Source organism: Thunnus albacares, chromosome 2 (genome assembly GCF_914725855.1).
Source record: "Thunnus albacares chromosome 2, fThuAlb1.1, whole genome shotgun sequence".
Classification (NCBI taxonomy): domain Eukaryota; kingdom Metazoa; phylum Chordata; class Actinopteri; order Scombriformes; family Scombridae; genus Thunnus; species Thunnus albacares.
In genome coordinates this window covers 19,545,642-19,566,440 of record NC_058107.1, presented here as the reverse complement: position 1 = coordinate 19,566,440, position 20,799 = coordinate 19,545,642, and the positions used below count along the sequence as shown (strand labels likewise).

General features: G+C 41.4%; 2 protein-coding genes across 5 annotated transcripts; both read right to left on the bottom strand.

Moving 5' to 3' along the window:
* Positions 1–576: 576 nt before the first annotated feature.
* plekha2 (pleckstrin homology domain containing A2) lies at positions 577–17,651 on the bottom strand. Of its 4 annotated transcripts, none has more exons than XM_044370748.1 (12): positions 16,964–17,651; positions 9,919–10,079; positions 9,732–9,788; positions 9,228–9,276; positions 8,995–9,092; positions 7,230–7,361; positions 6,951–7,040; positions 6,795–6,863; positions 6,633–6,703; positions 3,903–3,966; positions 2,323–2,400; positions 577–2,183 (listed from the first exon to the last, which is right to left on the bottom strand). In XM_044370748.1, the coding sequence occupies exons 2-12, from the start codon at positions 10,057–10,059 to the stop codon at positions 1,725–1,727; spliced, it is 1,308 nt and encodes a 435-aa protein (XP_044226683.1). In that variant the 5' UTR covers positions 10,060–10,079; positions 16,964–17,651; the 3' UTR covers positions 577–1,724. The 4 variants fall into 4 exon arrangements, with proteins under 4 accessions (XP_044226683.1, XP_044226698.1, XP_044226673.1 ...); XM_044370763.1 differs by lacking the exon at positions 16,964–17,651 and adding an exon at positions 15,382–15,604 and having other exon boundaries at positions 577–2,108; XM_044370738.1 differs by lacking the exon at positions 16,964–17,651 and adding an exon at positions 15,382–15,603.
* A 389-nt stretch (positions 17,652–18,040) lies between these two features.
* si:ch211-113d22.2 lies at positions 18,041–20,777 on the bottom strand. Its single transcript, XM_044370726.1, has 3 exons — positions 20,204–20,777; positions 19,576–19,689; positions 18,041–18,954 (listed from the first exon to the last, which is right to left on the bottom strand). Exons 1-3 carry the CDS (start codon positions 20,250–20,252, stop codon positions 18,740–18,742), a joined length of 378 nt encoding a protein of 125 aa, XP_044226661.1. The 5' UTR covers positions 20,253–20,777; the 3' UTR covers positions 18,041–18,739.
* Positions 20,778–20,799: the final 22 nt, after the last annotated feature.

The window sequence follows — 20,799 nt, the reverse complement described above, 5'->3', positions numbered from 1 at the left end:
TTTCTGCTCGGATTTTTTCTCAGTACCTAGAGGAGCTCTGTCTTTAACAGACTGAAAACTAATTTCAACACAGCTGACATTTCACAGGCACTCAGGGCCTTTTTTACATACCGACACAATTTAAACTGTTCTGTGGAGACATTTTACTCTCGCTGGTCCTGCAGCCACACAGCTGCAAAGAGGGAAGTGGACAGAGGTCAGGACAGGGTTTGAGGCGTTTTACCTAATGGACCTTTGCACTGGACGTGTGAAACACTTCACTTATCACAACCTCTGGGCACAAAATGGGCATGTACGTGCATGCTTGTGTTTGGCGACAGTGTTAAAGGGCAAACATGTTGACCCTCTTCATGCCTCCCAGTTGGCCATTTTTGCCCTTTATACTGAAAACAAATATAACATTAAGTCTATAAAACTTTCAAACTATAAGCCTGAAAGCCAACACTTTTATCAAAAGGTAATTTTGAAAACTTGTAAAATGTGGATTGACCCACAAGCCACTAGATGGCAGGAAAGTTAAGACTGAAACAAGCTGTGAACTTTAGAGTTTACCCAAAATAACCCAAACAAGGCAAATAAAAAGCATCATTTAATGCACAAGGAAGAAAATTAACAGCATGCACAGGCAGACGAGTGCACATGTCAGAAAACGGAAACAGGCATGGAACATGGTACCACATCAATGGAGTCTTGAGGTGAACCTGAGGAGGGTTGGGACTACTGGTGTAACAGCATGAGCTATCTGAGGCATCTCAGACGAAGCTGTAATATCTGCTGTGTGAGCTGTGAAGCACGTAAAAAAAAAAAAAAAAAAAAAAACACAAGTAAAAATGAGAAAAAGTGCAGAATTAGAATTAAATTACCAGCAGTAGTGGCACATTTACCCCACATAATGCTGCAACAAGAAAAATCACATTTACAAACCTGTCTTGATGTTGGCAGTACATTCTACAAAAAGTACCATGAACACACTGCTGTATCATTATGGTACCTTTTTACAAGCTTAGAGAGGAGTCACAGTTTACTGACAATCGATCTTTAAGCCACGCTTTATAAAATCTAACACATAAAAGCTGCTGCTGACTCCATCTTCTCTGTCTGTACCGGCTGCAGAGTGAGTGTGTGTACCTTTTTTTTTTTTTTTTTTACGAGACCTACACAATACTTTGCACCTGATTACATTGTGGTAGTGAAATGCTTGTTAAACGTTAATGAAGTTTAGTTGATGTCAGACTTTCACATCACGTGTGTCTCAGGAAAAAAAAAAGGGGAAAAACACTGCTGGGCTCAAAAGAAGCTAAAAAGTATTTTATGAGCATAAGATGTGAAATAAACATTATGGATGCTAATGTGACCAAATGCCTTTAAATACTTGTCTGTGAATACTTCTAGCAGGGTGTTTTTGATTACATTTGGGAGCTAAGTGCAACAGACTGAAAGCATGTGCCATAATTTGCAAATCTGCAACAATTAACAAAAAGATTATTCAAGTTTTGAGAGGAAGTTGCACTAAAAACAAACCACTCCATCATCCATGTGCGGTTTCCTTCATCTGCAACGCAGCTAAATGACCAGCAGGGGGCACCAAATGCGGGTCCTTGCATTGAGGCAGATGGTCACAGTGTCACTTCATTAGCAGGGAATACTATCATTACCAGTCACATTCATTTAAAAGCAGGTACCAGCTTTTGTCCACACAGGAGTCTGGACAGACTTCATAGAACTTAGACGTCTGTGGTGCGGATGTTGTCGTCATCCAGGCTGAAGGGGAAGCTGCAGCCTGTGTGAGGCTGAGGCTGCGAGCGGTGCCTCCGACGCCCACTCGCCACATCTGCTGACGCCGTGAGGATGCCATGTCCACTGGTCGAGGCTGTGGGAGGCGCAGTGGGGCAAGGGTTCGGGGTTGAGAGGGAGTTGGAGGAGGAAGAGGTGGAGGAAGAGGTGGAGGAGGAGGAGAGAGAAGGCACGGTGGTGGTAACAGAGCTGAAAGCGCAGTCTTCATCCTCCATGATCTGGATGGGGGGCTCACACTGGGGCACAGGGGTCCACGGCTGCCAGCCCGGCGCCACGGAACAGGACTTGATCAGCGGAGGACGCCGCTCATCGCCCTGTTGACCACGAGATGCAGAAGAGGCATTGTGACTTCGATAGAGAGAAGACGTTCGTTTAAAACCCTGAAAACCCTGCAATGACAGAGATAAAAACAGCATCAGTATGGATCATAGTGACGAGTTTTCACCTCTCATTCAAGAACACAATAGCCAGAAGGGCTCAAGATAATGTTTCTGTTCTTGGTGTCAAAGGGAGGGACAACAGAGTTACCTTAGGGGGACCTCTGAAATCCTGGATCTTCATCTCAATGTCCCTGATCCAGCTGTGCATCTCCTCTGGAGAGTCTGTCTGCAGAGAGAAGTTGACAGAAGTTAAAGCCTTGCAGAGCAGCATGACTGCAGCCATTTTCACACCAGTTATTAAGCTAATGTAACAATTTGATTTATTGTGTTGGATCACATTTTCATCTCCTAATTCTGTATCTTTCTTAGTGTCAACTAAGGCTGGGTGATATGGACAAAATCAAATATCACAATATTTTTTGACCAAATACCTCAATATCAATACTGCGAAAATATTGTAGGGATGATGATGATGTTGGTGCTTTCACAAAATATTTTTGATAAATAATCATCAGTAATGTGGATATAATGACTAAATGGATAAAGGCAAATGACAGAAAAGAACAGCTAGAACAGTCTGGTAAGTTCAGAAAATGACATCACTTTACTGTAATGCAGCCTTTAAAATCAGGAAAAGACACTTATGCCATATCACGATATTCTAAGATGATATCTAGTCTCATATATCATGATATAGATATAATATACATATATTGCCCAGCCTTAATATCGACAAATCTCATGAAAAGACCAAAACCAACAGTTAATTGATCCTGCTAACAAGTATTGTCTGTGTAACCTGTGTAGCTTGTTCTTCTAGAGCTCCAGTGTTGTTCAAAAACTATTAAAAACAATGTTAAAAATCATTGATCCACACCATTGAACTGGGAACATGTTGTTTCATTACAGTGAACATGGGCACACATGCACCACCCTGCTGCTTGGTAGCAAACAAATCCGCAGCTGAAAATAGTCCCTAACAAATATGTTATTTCCTCCTGTTTGAGTAACGTTTGCCAAAAACTACAGTGCTCAGCTGTTTTCGGAAATTACTAAGCCTTTATTAAAGTATTTATTCATGGTCAGGAAGTTTGTTTATATTATTATCAGCAGATATATCATTATTTGTTTTTCTTAAACTCTCAAATACAGATATCAGGCTCTAATTTTGTAACATGTAATTTAAATTTTATTGTGAGTTTATTTTTATTTTGGTGTCTCCTCTTCCACTATGACAAGAATCTGTTTCATGTTTTCGATCTTGTGTGTTTTTTTCAGTTTACTAAATATTTGTCATGCTTCCTTTTTTTTCTGGCACGGACAGAAATAAAAGCACTCGTGCTTGCTGTCTCTCTTTCTCTTTCCCTCAGCACTTCCCACATCTGATCAGACCCCTTACCGTCTCATTCAGCTGTCCTCCCATGGGGGAGGAACAGGATGTTATTGTTGTTATGGTAACAGATGGCTGTGCCTGTTTCACAAAAACAAACTTTTCATGCTCCTAAAAAAAGAGCCAGTGCCACACTTCAGCAGCAGAGCAGTTAAAGAAAACAAAACATCAGGACAGATACACCTGTGAATATATTCATTAGGCAAAATAACTTCTGTCTGATCAGCTTCTCACCCACATGTTCAAGCTGCATAACATCAAAACACTGATTTTAAGATGTGTGAAATGTGTGAAAACACTTGAGACTGGCTGGTGTGATAAGAGAAAATAGATTTTACCTGAATGTAGAAGGTTCGGGAGCTGGTGATGATCTCGAAGAGGTTGTCTCTCAACAAAAGATCCCTGATGGACACACATTGTGGAATATTATCCTGAAACATACAGCGGCTAAAGCGAGCGCTAAATAGATAGTAAGGGTGTAACCAAAAAACCCATTTTTATTTGTATTTCAAAAAACCAAAAATATTCTGTGTTCATTTGCTTTTTATTGCCTTTAATACTCTTAGTACCAGTACAAGTTAAGCGGTTCACAAAATGTAAAAAAAACAACATAATATTTTATTCATGTGTCTAAATTAATCAAATAATAAAGCATGATTTGAATTTGTACAAGCTTTTTTTCTTAGATATAGAGATTCATATTGTGCATTCCTTTTTTCTGATTTGAATGTAAGCTTATTTCAATTTCTATTTCTTTTGGAAATATTTTTTTCTGGTTTGTATTGGTTTCTTGATTTATGTGACTCATTATATGATTTGTTTTTGGCCTCAGGCTTCCCTGAGATTGGCCCTTAAAGGTTAATGGTGCTGATTTGTAGCATCAGTCCTAGTTGATATAAATGACTTTTATTCTGTGTAGGGCAATGTGCCGAAATGTTGATATGCATCTGTTAAATAAATTCATCTGAATTATGAGTGTATGAGTGTGTTTTTCACTTTTTTATGCTTATCTGCAAGCCAGCAGCTCACTAGAATAATTGTGTGTTTTCCCTCCATTTCTTATTGTATTTGAACCTCACCTTGAACAAAAACAACTAAAAATGTAAGTTTAAATTGAGTATGCATAAAACCTGTGTAGCTGAGAATGGTCTGGGTGGAAATAAATTATAGAAACAGGACGGGATAGAGGTTTTAACAGTGGGAAAATCAAAGATTGATTGCATCGGGTCATGCAGGACAAGATTTGTCAGATGTTCCACAGGTGTTATTTTTACCTCAAGAGAGGGGGTGCAGCTCGACTAGACTTTAAACTGGAGGTTGTTTGTATGATCGGAGGAGGCCCAGATGAATGTAAAGTTGGTCTGACATGTCTATGATAATAAATGAGAGCTTTTGACAAAAACAGACCAAAAAAGCTCATCGGGCCATGTTTCAGGTTTTTAAAGGAGGTTTTGCATGCAATGAGGAGGAGGTTCGGAAGAAAAATAAAGTTGGTCTGAAGTGTCTATGAAAAAAAAAAGATAAGCAATTTTAAGACAGACTCAAACCACCGCTCATCAGTTTCCAGTCATATAAGTAGTCAGACGTCAATCTCTGAAAGCTTATCTCATGAGGTAGCTAGACATACCACCTCGCAGTCAGTGGTGGAAGAAGCATTGTGATCCTTTACTTAAGTTAAAGTACCAATACAGCAATGTAAAAATACTCCAATACAAGTAAAAGTCCTTAATGATAAATCCTACTTAAGTAAAAGCACATAAGTATTATGAGCTTGATGTAGTTAAAGTATTGCAGTAAAATAGTGGTTTGGTCCCTCTGACTGATATATTACTATATATGACATCATTAGATTATTAATACTGAATCATCAGTGTTAGAGCAGCATGTTACTGTTGTAGCTGCTGGAGGTGGAGCTAGTTTCAACCACTTTATATACAGTTAGCTAGTTTAGTCCAGTGGTTCCCAACCGAGGGGTCATAAATCTGAGGGGTCATGAGATGATTAATGGGAGAGAAAAGAAGAAAAAACAAAGTTCAGATACACAAATCTGTTTTCAGTTTTTGGACTTTTTCTTTAATCTTTGATTTTTGGTGAAATAATGAATCATTTGAACATTTACTGAAATGAAACCATGTGAGAAGTTTAGAGGTAAAAATCACTATTTGGTGGAGCTGTTAACAACTCATAGACATCTGAAATGTGACCCCGACTACACACTGCTTTATGTAAGATGTCAAAAGACAAAAAGGTTGGAAACCACTGGTTTCATCTTTAACAATGTGTTGTATTTTAAAAGCTTGTTATATTATCCATTGTGTCAAATCTCAATCTAAAAAGTAACTAAAGCTGTCAAATAAATGTGGTTGAGTAGAAAGTACAATATTTCCCTCTGAAATGTAGTGGAGTGGAAGTATAAAGTAGCATAAAATGGAAATACTCAAGTAAAGTACAAGTAGCTCAAAATTGTATGAAAGTACAGTGATTGAGTGAATATACTTAGTTACTTTCCACCACTGCCTGCGGTTATATGACTCAGCCAACCTGTCAAAATGCAGTTAACATCCATTTCTGTCCAGACTCATAATATTTGTAGTGAAGACTTTGAAGGAATTTAATAAAAGGTATCAAGTCTATTTTTATATTGACATGTATGACTCCAGTGAATAATTTCCAGTGAGAAACATACCGTCTTCCCTTAGAGACTGTGAAACTTTGTCATGATTAGTGTATGAATTCTTGAATTACGGCCTCCGGCTACGGCTGTTGCCAGTGCGGAGGCATAAAAATAACACCTGTGGAACATCATTCATGCTTTATCCTGCACTGAACAACAAATGTGGTGAAAAATGATGAAAAGGATAAACTACACCAAATGTCTGAATACCAAACACCTCTGTGTTTTAAGACAATAGCCTTTTTGTTTATGATGCCAAAATCTGGATGGTGTTCGTATCTGTAGAGGATTATCTGGTCATATTCAAATAATGTGTTTGTACTCATTACGATAACTAGATAGAGAGAAAGCAAAATGGTGAGAGAGTTTGACTCAGTGATTCACATCGACTCACCCTGACTTGACGAGACATTCATGGACCTTCTGAATGTCCCTCAGTGGAATAGCTCGAAGAGGCTCCTTATCCTGGTACACACATAAGCACATTTCAGACACAGGCAGACAAAGACCACAGTCACCCAAAAGCATCGACAAGAGCCTGAGTCTTGCTCCTCACCATCTCAGACTTGTAGTAACTGACTGCGTTATCATCCAGGGTGAAAAACCGCCTCTTCCAGCTCTTTCTCTGAAACAAACACCACATTACAGTTTCCTCATGAGGCTCGTTGATTCACACACAGAGTTAATGATATATAAGTTGCTGGTTACTCACCACATTTCCCTGTTTGACACAGTAACCACACCTCAGCACGCCTGGCCTGTTGCCCTTCCTCTCTCTCCCCTCCGTCTCCTCGCCTTCATTCTGAAATATTTCATCATAACCGTCTTCGTTATCATTATAACAATCATGACCACCATTATAACCACCATCATCAAAATATATCAGTATTTTTGGACATTGTGGGCAGACTGTTCTGTTTTTGCTTTTCAGATAGCATCATCTGTGTTACCGTTAACACTAAAATGTGGGTTTTGGCTTCCTCTGCTTTACCTGGATGGGAGTGTGCACCACTACGCCTCCGATGATCTCCGTCTTGTAGGCCTGCTGCCTCTTCCCTCCCTGAGGGTCACTGATTACTGCGGTCACATCGGACCTTGGCGGCGCAGCGCCAGGCTTAGGAACCTGTCAGCACAGCGACAGGTGGGATGACATTAACTACATTGACAGTAACAAACTCAGTGGGTAAAACTTGCTCCTAACTGCCGGGTTTGACTCCCACTGGGAGTCCCCGTGCAGGAGCAGAACAACTGTGAGATGTTCTGGATGAAAACATCCAGCAGAGATTACAAGGTCATTTGAGGCACTTGACACAAAGTAGTGAACAAGACAGGTTATGGTGTAGTCTGTTAACAGTAAATAATAGTTTTAAATTAACCATAATACTTGTGTTCAAAAAATCTTACTTTTTTAGAAGCACCCACAGTTATCAAACAACATATAGAACAATATCTTGAAGAAATAGTCTGTCAAACTCAAAAATCCAGCAGAAAAGAAAAAATCACAAACAATTAAGGAGATTACTCTTGAAATCAGACCTAAAATAGAAGAGCAAAGATAACTTCTTTACAGTATGGATGTGTAAATGAATTGAGATTTTTTAAAAATGTTTTACTGTCAGATGTTCTAGGAAGAGTAGTTATTGCTACAGTAAGTGTGGTTAAAATTACGTAGGACCTCTCAAGAAACAAGAGAAACATGTCATCAGAAATTTAAATATATACATGGTAGATATTTTTTCTACATATAAACCTAATTGTGTTGCTAAATTCTTAAAAAAAAAAAAAAACAATAATAATAAAAAATAATAAACAATAGCAACTAGCAAAAAAAAAGTCAATATCTAGAATAAATCAAATACTCAAAATAAATACTAAATAACTGCAACATCTCCAGCTCGATTATGTCTGGAGACATTTGTTTCATGTCAAATCGTTCTTGCTCCCCCCATATTTCCTGTCTGTAGCCTCACTTATACCTGTCCAATAAAGAATATAAATAAATTTCCCTTACAAAGTCTAAGACAAATATATAAACTCATCAACCCCAGTGTGCCTTAAAAAGAAAAACTAATCACAGGAATATAATATGACAGGCTGCACTCTGAAGTATTTTATCTTTTGGAAATAATCACCTAAAATTAATTTGTCAATGCTTCACTTTTATTCCTGCATCTACATTAACATCCATTCTGCCTTAGGAAATATTTTCTCACAAGTTTTCTTTAAGGCCGAAAAAGCCCAGAAAAGGAGAGAAAGAAACTCTCCTCATCAAAGGGGAAGTGAAAGAGTGCGCTGCTTCCTGTGTCAGCATGCAGGTGAGAGCATAAGAGAAACATTCATCTCTGTTATCCGCTGTCATGAGACATGTGGATGTCACCGGCTCACATGGTCATCTTGCTGAACTCCCACAAATATGCAAATGTGCAAACTGAATCTGCGCGGCATCGACACTCTCACACACACACACACACACAATGGTGTTTTGACACCTCCACCACAGTGACCTGTGTGTTGTCTCTCATATTCTTGCAGATTCACAATTTCCTCATTCACCAACTGTGTGAGAGAGTGTTTGTGGGCAGCATGCTGGCGTTTGCATCTGTGCAGGCCAAACAGAGTTAAGTTGCACCACTGCAAACTGCAGCTTCCTCCACTCAGGTGGAAAGAGGTCCCCTTTCGATAACTGATAGTTTAGCTGCTCAAAGGCGTGTGCTTTTAATGCCATGTACGTGTGCAGGTGTGTGTGTTTCACTCACAGTGATCTTGCTGGCCTTGTTAAGAGCAGCAACCCAGTCCCTCATGTCAGTCACATCATTGGCTTGGAGGAAGTACCTCCGGGAAACGGCATTGATGACTGCAGAAATAGAAATCAATTCCATGAATACCCACAATAACCACTTTATATCATTTTTATCACATGTGTAAATAAAGTTAATGACATTGTGGGCTGCTGCGTAAGAGTGACTCAGTGTTTCCCCGGAGAACTCACCAAAGCAGAACTCTGTCTTCGGCTTTTGCTTCGCTGTAGCTTCACTCACCTGAGAGAGAGAGAGAAAGAGAAAAGAAGAAGAGAAGAGAGGAGAAGAAAAAAGAAGAGAAGAGAAGAGAAGAAAGGAGAGGAGAAGAGAAGAGCATTTCTTATCTTTGATGTCTATTTGACTCAGATTGTCCAGGGAGGAGCTGTCAGCACTACAGTGCACTGAAGCCAGATGTCATTATCTCTGGTTAGCTCAGCAAGCACACTGACATCTGGAAAACTTCACAAAGTCTGCTTAGGCTCAGCACTGCATGTGACCATCAGCTATTACTGTAGATAACTGAGATCTAGTGTATCTGTACAGCCTATTTGCATGTTTCTATTTGTGTGCACTCTATGAATTCCTGTGTCCACACTGCACAAACGCCTCCTCTAGATGTATGTAGCTCACAAGGCATTATGTAAACTAGCGTCACAACCCACAGTGGAGAGAAATGAGTCAAGAGAGAGGTTTACCTTAGAGATGTAGGTTAGTCTGAGGTTGCCAACAGAGCTGGCTCCACTGGGCAGGTTCTGTGCAAAAAACACAAACACACAGACTCGTCATTGGCTCAGAGTCCAAGGTTAAACAGCTCCTATTGGTCATTTCACATCCTCTTGCTGTTTGTACAAGTGTGTGTCATGGCATGTATGTGTGGCGCACCTGAGGGTTGTCCATATACCACAGCAGAGCATTTCCCTGCGTGTCGAGGATGAAGTATCGCCTCTGGAATCGGCAGCTGTTCTCCTTCTCCTCAATGTCCAGGAAGCCACACACACGGTTCAGCCGGTCCAAGTACGGCATGCTGCTGCTATCACATATCACTGAGGCACAAGGATAGATAGTGAGATGGACAGAGGCAAAATGTAAAGTGAGCAACCCGAGGGAGACAGACAGAAAGGCAAGAGATGTGGAGGATAAACCATCTTTCATTTACTGTTCAAATATACACAAGCACACACATACACACACAGGAAGAAAGAGACCCGCTCGCACTCAGCAGTTTTTCATGTGACGTGATTGAGGCTGAGCAGCAAACCCTGAAGCCTGAGGCTGAGCTGAGGCCCTCCACCACAGCCAAAAATTACAGACTGCACTCAAGATCTGCACACACGCACATTTCCACTGGCCAGAGAAGAGAGAGGAGAGGGATGGAGGGAGGGAGGAATGGGAAAAAGAGGAGGGGGGGGTGAGATGGTGAGATGTATTCATTAAGATGATGCCATGCATGTGAGTCATTGAGCTGCTGACTGACTGAGTGATTTCTCAACAAAATCGAGACTCATTCAGCAGCGCAGACACTTAGGTATGCTGATGATATTTCAGTAATGTTTGCTTTTTCAAGAGAATATTATCCATGGTAGACGTCTGACAGTAAATTGAACTATTTTCTTATTGTTGGAGAAGGAGTCGGACGTCTTCTGGCATGTTGAGGGCTCTATTTTATAATCTTGTCCTCCTTAAGTTGCTGGAGTAACATACAGCCTTTCCACTGTTGTTCTTTCAGTATCTCTGAAGAGTCAATTTGAATACAAAAATCACATTCTGCACACAATCAAATGTGTAGGTGAGACTAAGTGGTTTAGGTGTGATAGCTGTCGCCAAAGCGTGTTGATCCAACAAAGAGGAGGCAGAACTTTCTTTTACCAGTTTATTGGTAGGTGAGAGTGTGTTTTTTTCAAATTAACGCACACAGGTAATCCAAGGGGAATAAACTGCTCATAAACTGGCATATTTAGCATGCTAAAACCGTTTCCTGCCCTAGTCTCTTTCCTCTTCACCTCTTGGGTTTTTCTTCAGTTGCTGGTTTCCTGCACTAGCATTAATTGGTTGCGGCCACTCAACGAGCACATGAGGGGGAGGTGATATGCTCATGCACATCACATGATCACAGTCTATTCTCACCTCAAGAGTCTCTTGAACAGCCGCATCTACATTCACTGTGAGAATATACTCCGTAGGGGATGCTGTTTAATGGTCTTCGGGGATGGCTGGTAGTTTAATCAGATGAGCAACTGATCTCTGGTACATCTTGTCCTTTACCTGAACATTAACTGATCGAATACGACTATCTGCACTGAGGTGGACATCCTTCACCCTGATGACTGGCCAAAGGGTTCTGGGTAGTAGATGATTGACAATCAAGACCACAGTATGATGTTCTTTGTATCACCCTGAAACTTCTGACGGTGCTGCAATGCAGGCAGATACCTCTTGATGAAGTGATCTGCTAGTACCTGGCTATGCCTCCAGGGCAGGGCAGCTTTCACTGAACGCACTGTTCAGTGAAAGCTGCCCTGTGGTGAGTATGGGGGGGGTATAACGGAATCGGCTCTTCTTGGCTAGCTCTATCTGCAGAGCTGGACTCATAGCAGCGAAGCTCTCACTTAGCTCTTCCATGGAAATTTGTTCCTTGATCAGACAGAATTTCAAAGGGGGCGCCACAGAGCATCTGAGAGCCATCAGGAGTGAATCACTGTCCATAGAGTAGAGAAGGTCTAGATGTACACAACAGGTCATCAAACACTTGAAGATCACATCCCATCTCTTCTTGTTGCTTCGTCCATGCTTTACTAGAGAGGTCCCAAAACAATCTTCACCAGTAGAATAAAAGGCCAGTTTCAAGATACGGAGTGATGCAGGAGGCAGATCAGCCATTTTTGGAACTTTTGGTTTGGCTCTCCATTTCTGACACTGGGGACAGTGGTGTTGATGGTGGTGTATCGTTTCCCTGCCCCAGAGCATCCAGAACCGTCGTATCTCAGCAAAGACCCTTTCTGGCCCAGAATGGCACAGCTTGTTGTCATACTGCTGTACAAGAAGTTTTATCACTGGGTGCTTTGGGTGCAGCATTGTTGGCTGCACCATGTCAGAACCAAGGCTTTACAATTGACGGAGTTGACTGCATACGTGGATCACTCTCATGCTGGAGTCAAACTCTGGGGACGAGGTAACAGAGCAACTACTTGATGAGATGGGCTTGCCAATCTTGAGGGACTTATACTCAGAAGGGAAGTTTAGACCATGATTCTTGGGCTGGGAAAGAAAATGGCCTCTGACTCCACCTGTTTGGCTTCACCAGTTCAACAGGGTCTTCTCCACATTATGTCATTGGTGGGATAACTCATAGAATCCACATACCTCCAACAGTGACCCTCAGTCAGCTCCTGAATCTCTGGATCCTGTTCCCCATGATCCTGTTCCCCACAAAACACACAAATCTACAAGATTCAGACTGAAGCAATGTGAGCACAGTTGAGGAGTCGGGCCACAGACTGTGTTCTTGATTTCCAGTTTGAGCTCATTGTGGAATAGTCAGGACAGCTGGTTTCCAGTGAGGGCAGCACAAAGTTCCAGCCTTGGCATTGAGAGCATTGGGAGCCAATGCAAGATCTGGCCAACACAATGTACACCTGAACATTCCCCTGCTGGTCCTCAGTGTGAAGATAAGCCACTGACCCATATGTGAAGCTCTCTCATCACCTCAGCTCCATCCAGGTCAAGGGTAACGTAGCATTGTGGTATCTTGATTTGTGGTTGGTGCTGCGGCTCCCCCTCACATGCATTCCCAGCTTGCAGAAGATCTGAGGACAGCAGGGGGTCCTCCCAGTTCTCTTTCCTTTGCCCAGAGGCATCGGACTAAGACTTTGGCCCTGGTGGTAAAGGGGAGTATGTAACGACTCTATCCGGCTCAAAGGTCCACTTTGTAGGTGAGACTAAGTGGTTCAGGTGTGACAGCTGTCACCAAAGTGTGTTGATCCAACACAGAGGAGGCAGAACTTTCCTTTACCAGTTTATTGGCAGGTATAAGGCTGGGTGAGTGTGTTTTTAATTCATTCATGCACACATGTAATCCAAGGGGAATTAACTGCTCATTAAACTGGTAAACTTAGCCTGCTACAATTGTTTCCTGCTCTAGTCTCTTTCCTCTTCACCTCCCCGGGTTTTTCTTCACTTGCTGGTTTACTGCAGGACTTACCAGCACTATTTGGCTGCAGCCACTCGATGAGCACATGAGGAAGAGGTGATATGCTCATGCACATTACATGATCACACAGGTCCAAGCTCACCTCAAGAGTCTCTTGAACAAGATGCACTAAATAAAAGCAGATTTCTTGCATATTTTCCATTTTACAAGTCTTTTTTAGGTTTTTTTCCTACACCTGAATTTCTTGAAAGGACTTATGTGGCCATAAAGGCGATTGATGGATAACTAGGTCACATCTGTGACTGATTTTTTTTTTTTATATGAACAAACATTATAACGTAAGTGACAGTCAAATAAAATATGTAGCCAGGACTTAATGGCTGTCCCCTCTGCCAACACTTTTACAGGACTGTCTTTCCTTAAAACCTTTCAAAAGATGGAAAATATCAACATTTCCATGAAAACATCCACACAACGTCAGCCGACAAACCAGAGACAAACAGAGAATAACAGATACACAAGCTGCATCTTCTCTGTGCTGGTGGAACAACACCCATGAAACTATTTTTAAAATGACGGTAAGGAAAATGCTTCATTTTGAAACTGCTTTGAAATATTAGTGGGCTGTGCATCTGATGCACCGGCCATGCAACATTTCTCTGTTGGCGATGAAATAGGTCAGAGATAAAAACCGTTCAAGAGACTTTTTGCAGAAACTCTGGTAACTGAAGAGTGAAAATAAGGCCGCGGAGGTCACACGGTTACCAACACTGAGACTGCCACACTTCACTCACACACATTTGGTTATCAGAAAACATCTGGTTCAACCATTAGAGGGAGAAGAAGTGGTGATTTTGCGGCATCTTTGGCATGACTTTACTAACAGGTAAAAATCAGACACGTTTCAATGCGATTTGATGTACTGTGTGGTTGAAATGCAGCAGCATGACAGATTTAGCAACTAATGTCAAAAAGGGTTTGTACTGAGGGGACAGAACACCGTGTTTAGATCAAAGCAGTGATACGAGTCTTTCACCACATCCAGGGGAGTGAAGTGAAACCCACCTACACTCAGATTACACATCTGCTCTATTTATGGACCTCTTCACAGATTTTTAGAAACTTTTGGTAAACATGTTAGCGCGCAGATTCAAACTGTCGTCACCTATATGAGCATTAAAGCAAATTTATTATGTACTTCTATAACATTTAGGGGCTTGAAAGAGACAGATTGGTCAAAATCGATGGAGCAGAGGCTGAAATACATGTCACTGAATACAGTTAAGTACTGCAGCCTCTTTTGTTAAACACTCCCTGGAAAACGCTTCTTTTAAACTCCATGCCACTTGTTTCTCACGCAGGCTTACGGTTAACATATTTAAGACTCCAAGCCCAAACCAGAGTACCTGGGTGTTCCCTCCAGAGCCACAAAAGACATTATGCAACTGTTTTGACAGTGCAACTTTGATTCAGATTAATCCATCAACAGAAACTATTTTATTAAGCAATTGATCACAAATCATAACCATTTTCCAAGCAAACATCAACTATTCCTGAGTGCCAGCTTCTTAAATGTGAGGGTTTGCTGATTTTCTCCGTTTTATATCATTGCAAACTGAATATTTTTGGGGTTTTGGGATCGTTTCAAACAAACAAAGCAATTTGAAGATGTCACCCTGGTCTCTAGAAAAGCGTGATGAGCATTTTTCAAAACTTTATGGCATTTTATACACCAATAAATGAGAAAATAACTGTTACTAAAGCTGCCAGTTATTTTCTGCATTGCTTTCTAATGATAATTAACCCTTCGCGGTACATCACAGCAGCAGCAGCAGCAGCGGTGCAGACACAAGTTTCAGGACACTGAATGACACGTTTGATGATCTCGGGGCGCGCATGTATAACGTGATTATGACAATGCAATGAAAACGTAACCAAAGTTTTAAATGTGGAATTACTCACCAACACCTGACAGACAAACAGACAGACATTTGTTCAGCTCAGATGACCTGCACTGACTCACTAGATCCAACAACTCAACTGGTTGCCACACCTACTGTACCATACCATCCACACACACACACACACACACACACACACACACACACACACGCACGCACACACACACTGAACAGGCATGAAGACACAAACACACACACACACACACATACATTGACAAAGTGCCGCTGTCGACTTACCCGCTGTGGAGAGTCAGTGTGCGCCACAGCCAGCGCCCTGAACCGCTACGACGCTGAGAGGAGAGACCCGAGTTTGGTAAATACGCGCATGGCAGAAAAAACTTTTTAACAACTTTTACAAACAGCTTTCATGTACGCGCCCCGGCGTGCATCAGACGCTCACACTCTCGTCTATTTGTTTGTGTGATCGGATTACAGATACAGTCGTCTTTTTTCCGGGTTCGACGTCTCGTTATTAGAATAAACCAGCCCCGGATGTGATCTATGTGCCCTGTCAGCTCCAGTCGGGTCCTCCTCCCCTCTTGTTCAGCTGATGAGGAACTAACACGGAGCCCGACAGGCTCAACTGCCTTTTCTTCAACCTTCCAACCTCAGTGTTGTGTTGTATTTTTAGCAGGATACGCCTCGCAACTTTGGCTTATTTCTGACGTTTGTTGTGACAGTTTGACTGGAAGTAAACAGAAAGTGTGCAGCAGTATCTCTTCGTGCAAACTGATGTGTTATCTTCTGTTTTTCTGGGTTGGCAACTTGCGAACTGGGACACACACACACACACACACACACACACACACACACACTCGGCTGAATCAATTGCTTTATATAAATGAGCAGCCATAAAAGAAGGGAGTTAACCCAGATAAACATTAACACGGTGTCTTTTACTCTGTTCACACACCTACTTTGGGAGGTGAGTGTGTGAGACAGGTGCGCATGAAGGGACGTGAGTTTCCAAAAAGTAGACTTCCTGTACTTAAAATGTCGTGCTTACGTATAAAACACTAGCAACAGAAGTATCATATTGAGAAAATACAACCCCATTAACCTAAGAAAGGTCTGATGATTTTATTTTACAGCATAACACTTCACATTTAACAATTTGATTATATTTTCTGTAAACTGTCTCTCTCAATTATGGTCTGAGTGTTGATTCAAAACTTTCTGTACATTACAAGGTAATTTTAAAAAAAAGTAATACTTAAAATATTTTAATTTGCCTAAAAAGAGACACGTTTACTTTAAAAAGTATGCATAATCTGTGTGTAATTGTACAATGTGAACTCCTCCTTAGTCAATAAACCCACTAAATTCACAGAAATATCCACAAAAACAGTACAAAGACCTACTGGTAGTAATTTTTGGCTGAAAAGGGAAATATACTGTAGGGAGGTCAGGTTCAGTTATACTGTTTATTTTTTATATTATCTCAAATCTTGAAAAAACATGGACATTTCAGAAACAGTCTTCTCTATGTGTAAATAGTTATACTTCAGACTTTATAGAAATACACTTATAGGAAAAAAAGATGTGACAAACAATGACACTTACTTTCATTTGCTCAGCTGTAGATAACATTAAGCTGCTGTTAAAAACCGTCAGTTTAAGCTCTGCATAAATGAGATGTGGTCAAACGGTTCTCTGGGATTGCTAAGTACAGTTTAACATCACCATGATAAAAAAAAACATGAAGCAACACCTCTGAACAAAGCTAACCACTGTAGCTCCAATATGTGTCACTTTCCATTTAGCATCAGATATGTCACCCGAAATACACAATAGAAAAAATAAATGGAAATACACAAACCTCAATAAGCAGACTTTGTCTTTAAAAGCAGCCAAAATGTTTGTGTGTGTATGTGTGTGTCTTCTTCTTTGTGTACATTCAGGGTGTGTGACAGAGCATGAAGAGCTGAGGGAAATCACCCAACGCTGCTGGAGGAAACTGGGGTGTTAAATTCTTGCTTTCAGTGAATGGTCATCTTCAGTGAGTTTCATTATTGACAGATTAATATGTACAGTATAAATGTGTGTGTGTTGATGTTGTAGATAGGTGAGGTGGTACTTACATCATAGTTTTTGAGTTTATCCCATGTTTTTATGAAAATTCATCCTGCAAAAGTAGCAAGTGTAGACATCAGATAAATGTTTTATGATATTTTCCTTTAAAATCCACTGCAGTGACTTTATCCTATAATTACAGTACAGTTCAGTTTTCACTGTTAGCCTCCACCTTTACACGCAGCTTTAGTCCTGTGATGAAACTACTGAGAGAAATAGAAAGAGAGAGAGAAAGCTCGGAGGATGAACTGACCTGACCTCTTGGTTTCAACACCATGTCTAATCAGGAGTCTGAGCTTTTCAAACATGAACAATCCTCCTCAGATCTGTCACTCCAGGTCACCCCCCACTCTTTCATAACGGCTGAAATCACAAATATCTTCATATACAAAGGTGATTCTTTTAAAAAGTTTTCTGGTTGTTTTTTTTTTTTTTTGGTAAAATGTGTGTCCTCCTGTTAAGAGGAAGTGGTTGCACGTCATATGACCTGCCTGGGGACTTGAGAACTACCTCACTGATTTCATATCCTGTGGCGACTGCACAGTTGCACAGTTGCAGAAGGAAGTCCTAAAGTTTCCACAGAACCCCCCCCCTCCCCCCTCCTTCCTCCTCCCCCTCTCCCCCCTTTTGTTTCTGCTGAAAATCATCCGAGTGTTTTATCTCTGCTGTACGTGGGCATCAGCAGGTATGTTTTCACACCAGACACATTAACATAAACACATAATGTCTTTTTCTCAGGCTTTTAAAAGGTCATGTGTAGGGTAGCAAATGCCACACTAAGGTGATCTTACCCACGCAAACACACAGTCTAGACAGCCCAAAATAAGGGTGTGATTGTATCTTTTATTCAGACGAGCTTGCATGCACAAACAATTCAAGCACTAAACACTTAATTACAATAGATTTTTTTTTTTTTTTTTTTAGGACGGTGGTGTTCGAAAACTCACGTCAATCACAGTTTTTCTTCCCTGTTACCATGGAAACGACACTGGGTGAAACTGTGGTTCCATGGTGTTAAACGAGCTGTGCATTAACGACCCACTGAAGCACCCTGGCACCCAAAAACCACACCCGAGCCCACCCCTCCCCCCACACGCCACAACCGTATGTAGCTGCGCTGTTCACTTTGTACACAATTTATTCATCACCACAAACACTCTCAAGTTCACAGGTCGCTGTACAGATTTACATCACCTGAAAGTGAACCTACTGCTGCAGATAATTACTAGTCAGGCCTTTGATGATATTATAAAATTTACACAAAAGGAAGGAAACCACTGAAATGCAGCTTCTTCAAAATACACCGCCACAAGTAGAAATCCAGACACTCATAATATACTTTTTTTTGTTTCAACCCAATTTTTAAACCACTTTCTGCAACTTAAATCCTTTTTGTTACTTGGGTTAAAAATCTCTGAGGGGCACTGGGACAAAGAAGGAAAGGTGGATGGACAGAAAACATAATTAAAAAACAAAAGGAAGAAATGATGAATCCCTGGAGGAAAATAAAAGGTAAAAGTGTTTACAGATGGCTGACGGCTATGCGCAGCAGCAGGGCAGTGATCAGTACGACGGGGCTGGAGACCAGGGCCCCTGCACTGTTGTGTTTCCCGTGGCTGTGGCTCCTGTGGGGCCCATTGCAGTCGTCCCCAAAACAACAGTCCATCTTGGCTCCGGAGCTGCTGCCGTGAGCTTTGTCGCAGAAAGCCTTGTAAGTGCACGACTTCATCACGGTGTCTGAAAGGGAAAGTTGCAGAGAGGGCCGACAGACGTTCACAGTTAAATTTCTTTGAAGTGATTGAAGACTGACCACTTCGGTATGACGCTGTGAACCCGTTGAACCCAATCCCCTGCCCCACACACACACACACACTTTCACTCTTTTCTTTACACGCACACAGACACACACATAGGCAAAGAGAGAGATCTGTGGTTATCATAAACTGCTGGGACCACATCCAGAAACCTCAAATGATGAGAGGATGCAGAGGCTGAGGTTTTACCATCACACACACACACACACACACACACGCACACACACATATAAACAAACAGAATAAGACAAAGTATTGACAGAATAATGAATGGGCCAAGAAATCTACAAAGCATTGAGCTACTCTTAAATTTTTTGTAATATATCCAAAAATACCACCAGTTTCTGCATTACGGGTTTTAATAATGACTTTAACTGTGTCAGATGAAAGCAGCATGAGGACTATTTTAGGCATTACTGAAATTGCTACCTCACGCAAGCAGTGGTTGTCAGGGTAATGCTGACCTCTAGTGAGCCCTTTACAATAACAAATTATTTCTGTGTTGCATATTTTCCTCTGTGTGTGTGTGTGTATGTTTGCTTACTGGGCCCAGTGATGGTGGAGCAGGCGTCAGCGTACTGAGGACAGGAGGTGGAACCCTGCCGGTTGCAGTCGTCGTCATTGGACGCCACACATGTGTGACATTTAAGGGCGTGGCCTTTGCAGACAGAACAGGAGAGAGCACCTGATTTGAGACTAAGTATGTATATCCACAGACGGGTGTGCTTGTGCATGCTTGCACACACACATACACATACACACACGACCATAAGTTCTTCACTGTCCATTTACTGCAATTATGTCCATTCATGCACACAAGCACACACAGTTACATTAAAGATCCATATATGGCTCAGACTACTTTTTCACCTAACAGGCCAACTTTATTATTCTAAGTTGACGTATACATCTCTCAAACCCTGCAGGGGTAAATTTATGACAAATGTATATGGTGAATGTGTCAACTGCAGCTAAAACTGCTCTGCTACTGAGGAAATTAACAATCAAGAATCTGTGGTCAACTTTCAGTACAGAAACATCCTGGATCTTCTGTACCACAGTGCTCCTGTAACTTTAGAGCTAATCAAATCATTACAAACTAAATCCTTCTCAACTCCCTGAAAAGCCAGAATTGCACTATAAGTGTTGGCATCAGCGTTATAGAAACTTACTGTTGCAGGCCAGAGAGATGAACAGCAGAAGGGCGAGCGCAGTCTTCATGGCAGCTGTCTGATGGGTCAGTGTGTCTTCAAAAGTCCAGAGAAAGAGTGGATGAGCAGAGAGGAGTCTGTGATGGAGGGGGCGCCGGGGGGGTTTAGACACGGGAAGGTGTCTGAGGGCATTAAGGTCTAATCTCTGTAATCTCCATCTATGCTGCACAGCCAGCACACTGTGGTAATGGATTAACTGAGCAAGCTTTAACACACTTTGGTGTGTTTAAACTATCAATCCTGTGGTAAAAAGAACTTAAAGTATTGATTCTACAGTTCTGTTTTTGTAACTAATGATACTTATCAAAGTTTTAATTATATTCCCCAGCTGAGAATGAGAGTCATTACTCACTCATGGAAGACATCACCACCTCAGCAGGAATGTGTGTGTGTGCACAAGTGTGTTGGAAAGTCTGATAAAAGATAAGCACTGTGCATCATTACCAGTATCGAGGCCGTGACATACATACTGACACATACCGTGAGAATTCATGCAGCAGTCACTAAGATGTCATATCAGCTGTGTGTCTGTGTCATCAGGAGCTGCACAAACACTA

Coding starts and splice junctions, on each gene's coding strand:
- plekha2 (XM_044370748.1), bottom strand. CDS start 10,059: ATGCCGTACTTGGACCGGCTGAACCGTGTGTGTGGCTTCCTGGACATT. Junction 6,864..6,950: donor GTGTCAAACAGGGAAATGTG/GTGAGTAACCAG, acceptor TGTTTGTTTCAG/AGAAAGAGCTGGAAGAGGCG. Junction 6,704..6,794: donor GTTACTACAAGTCTGAGATG/GTGAGGAGCAAG, acceptor TGTGTGTACCAG/GATAAGGAGCCTCTTCGAGC.
- si:ch211-113d22.2 (XM_044370726.1), bottom strand. CDS start 20,252: ATGAAGACTGCGCTCGCCCTTCTGCTGTTCATCTCTCTGGCCTGCAAC. Junction 19,690..20,203: donor CATCTCTCTGGCCTGCAACA/GTAAGTTTCTAT, acceptor CTGTCTGCAAAG/GCCACGCCCTTAAATGTCAC. Junction 18,955..19,575: donor CTCCACCATCACTGGGCCCA/GTAAGCAAACAT, acceptor TTTCCCTTTCAG/ACACCGTGATGAAGTCGTGC.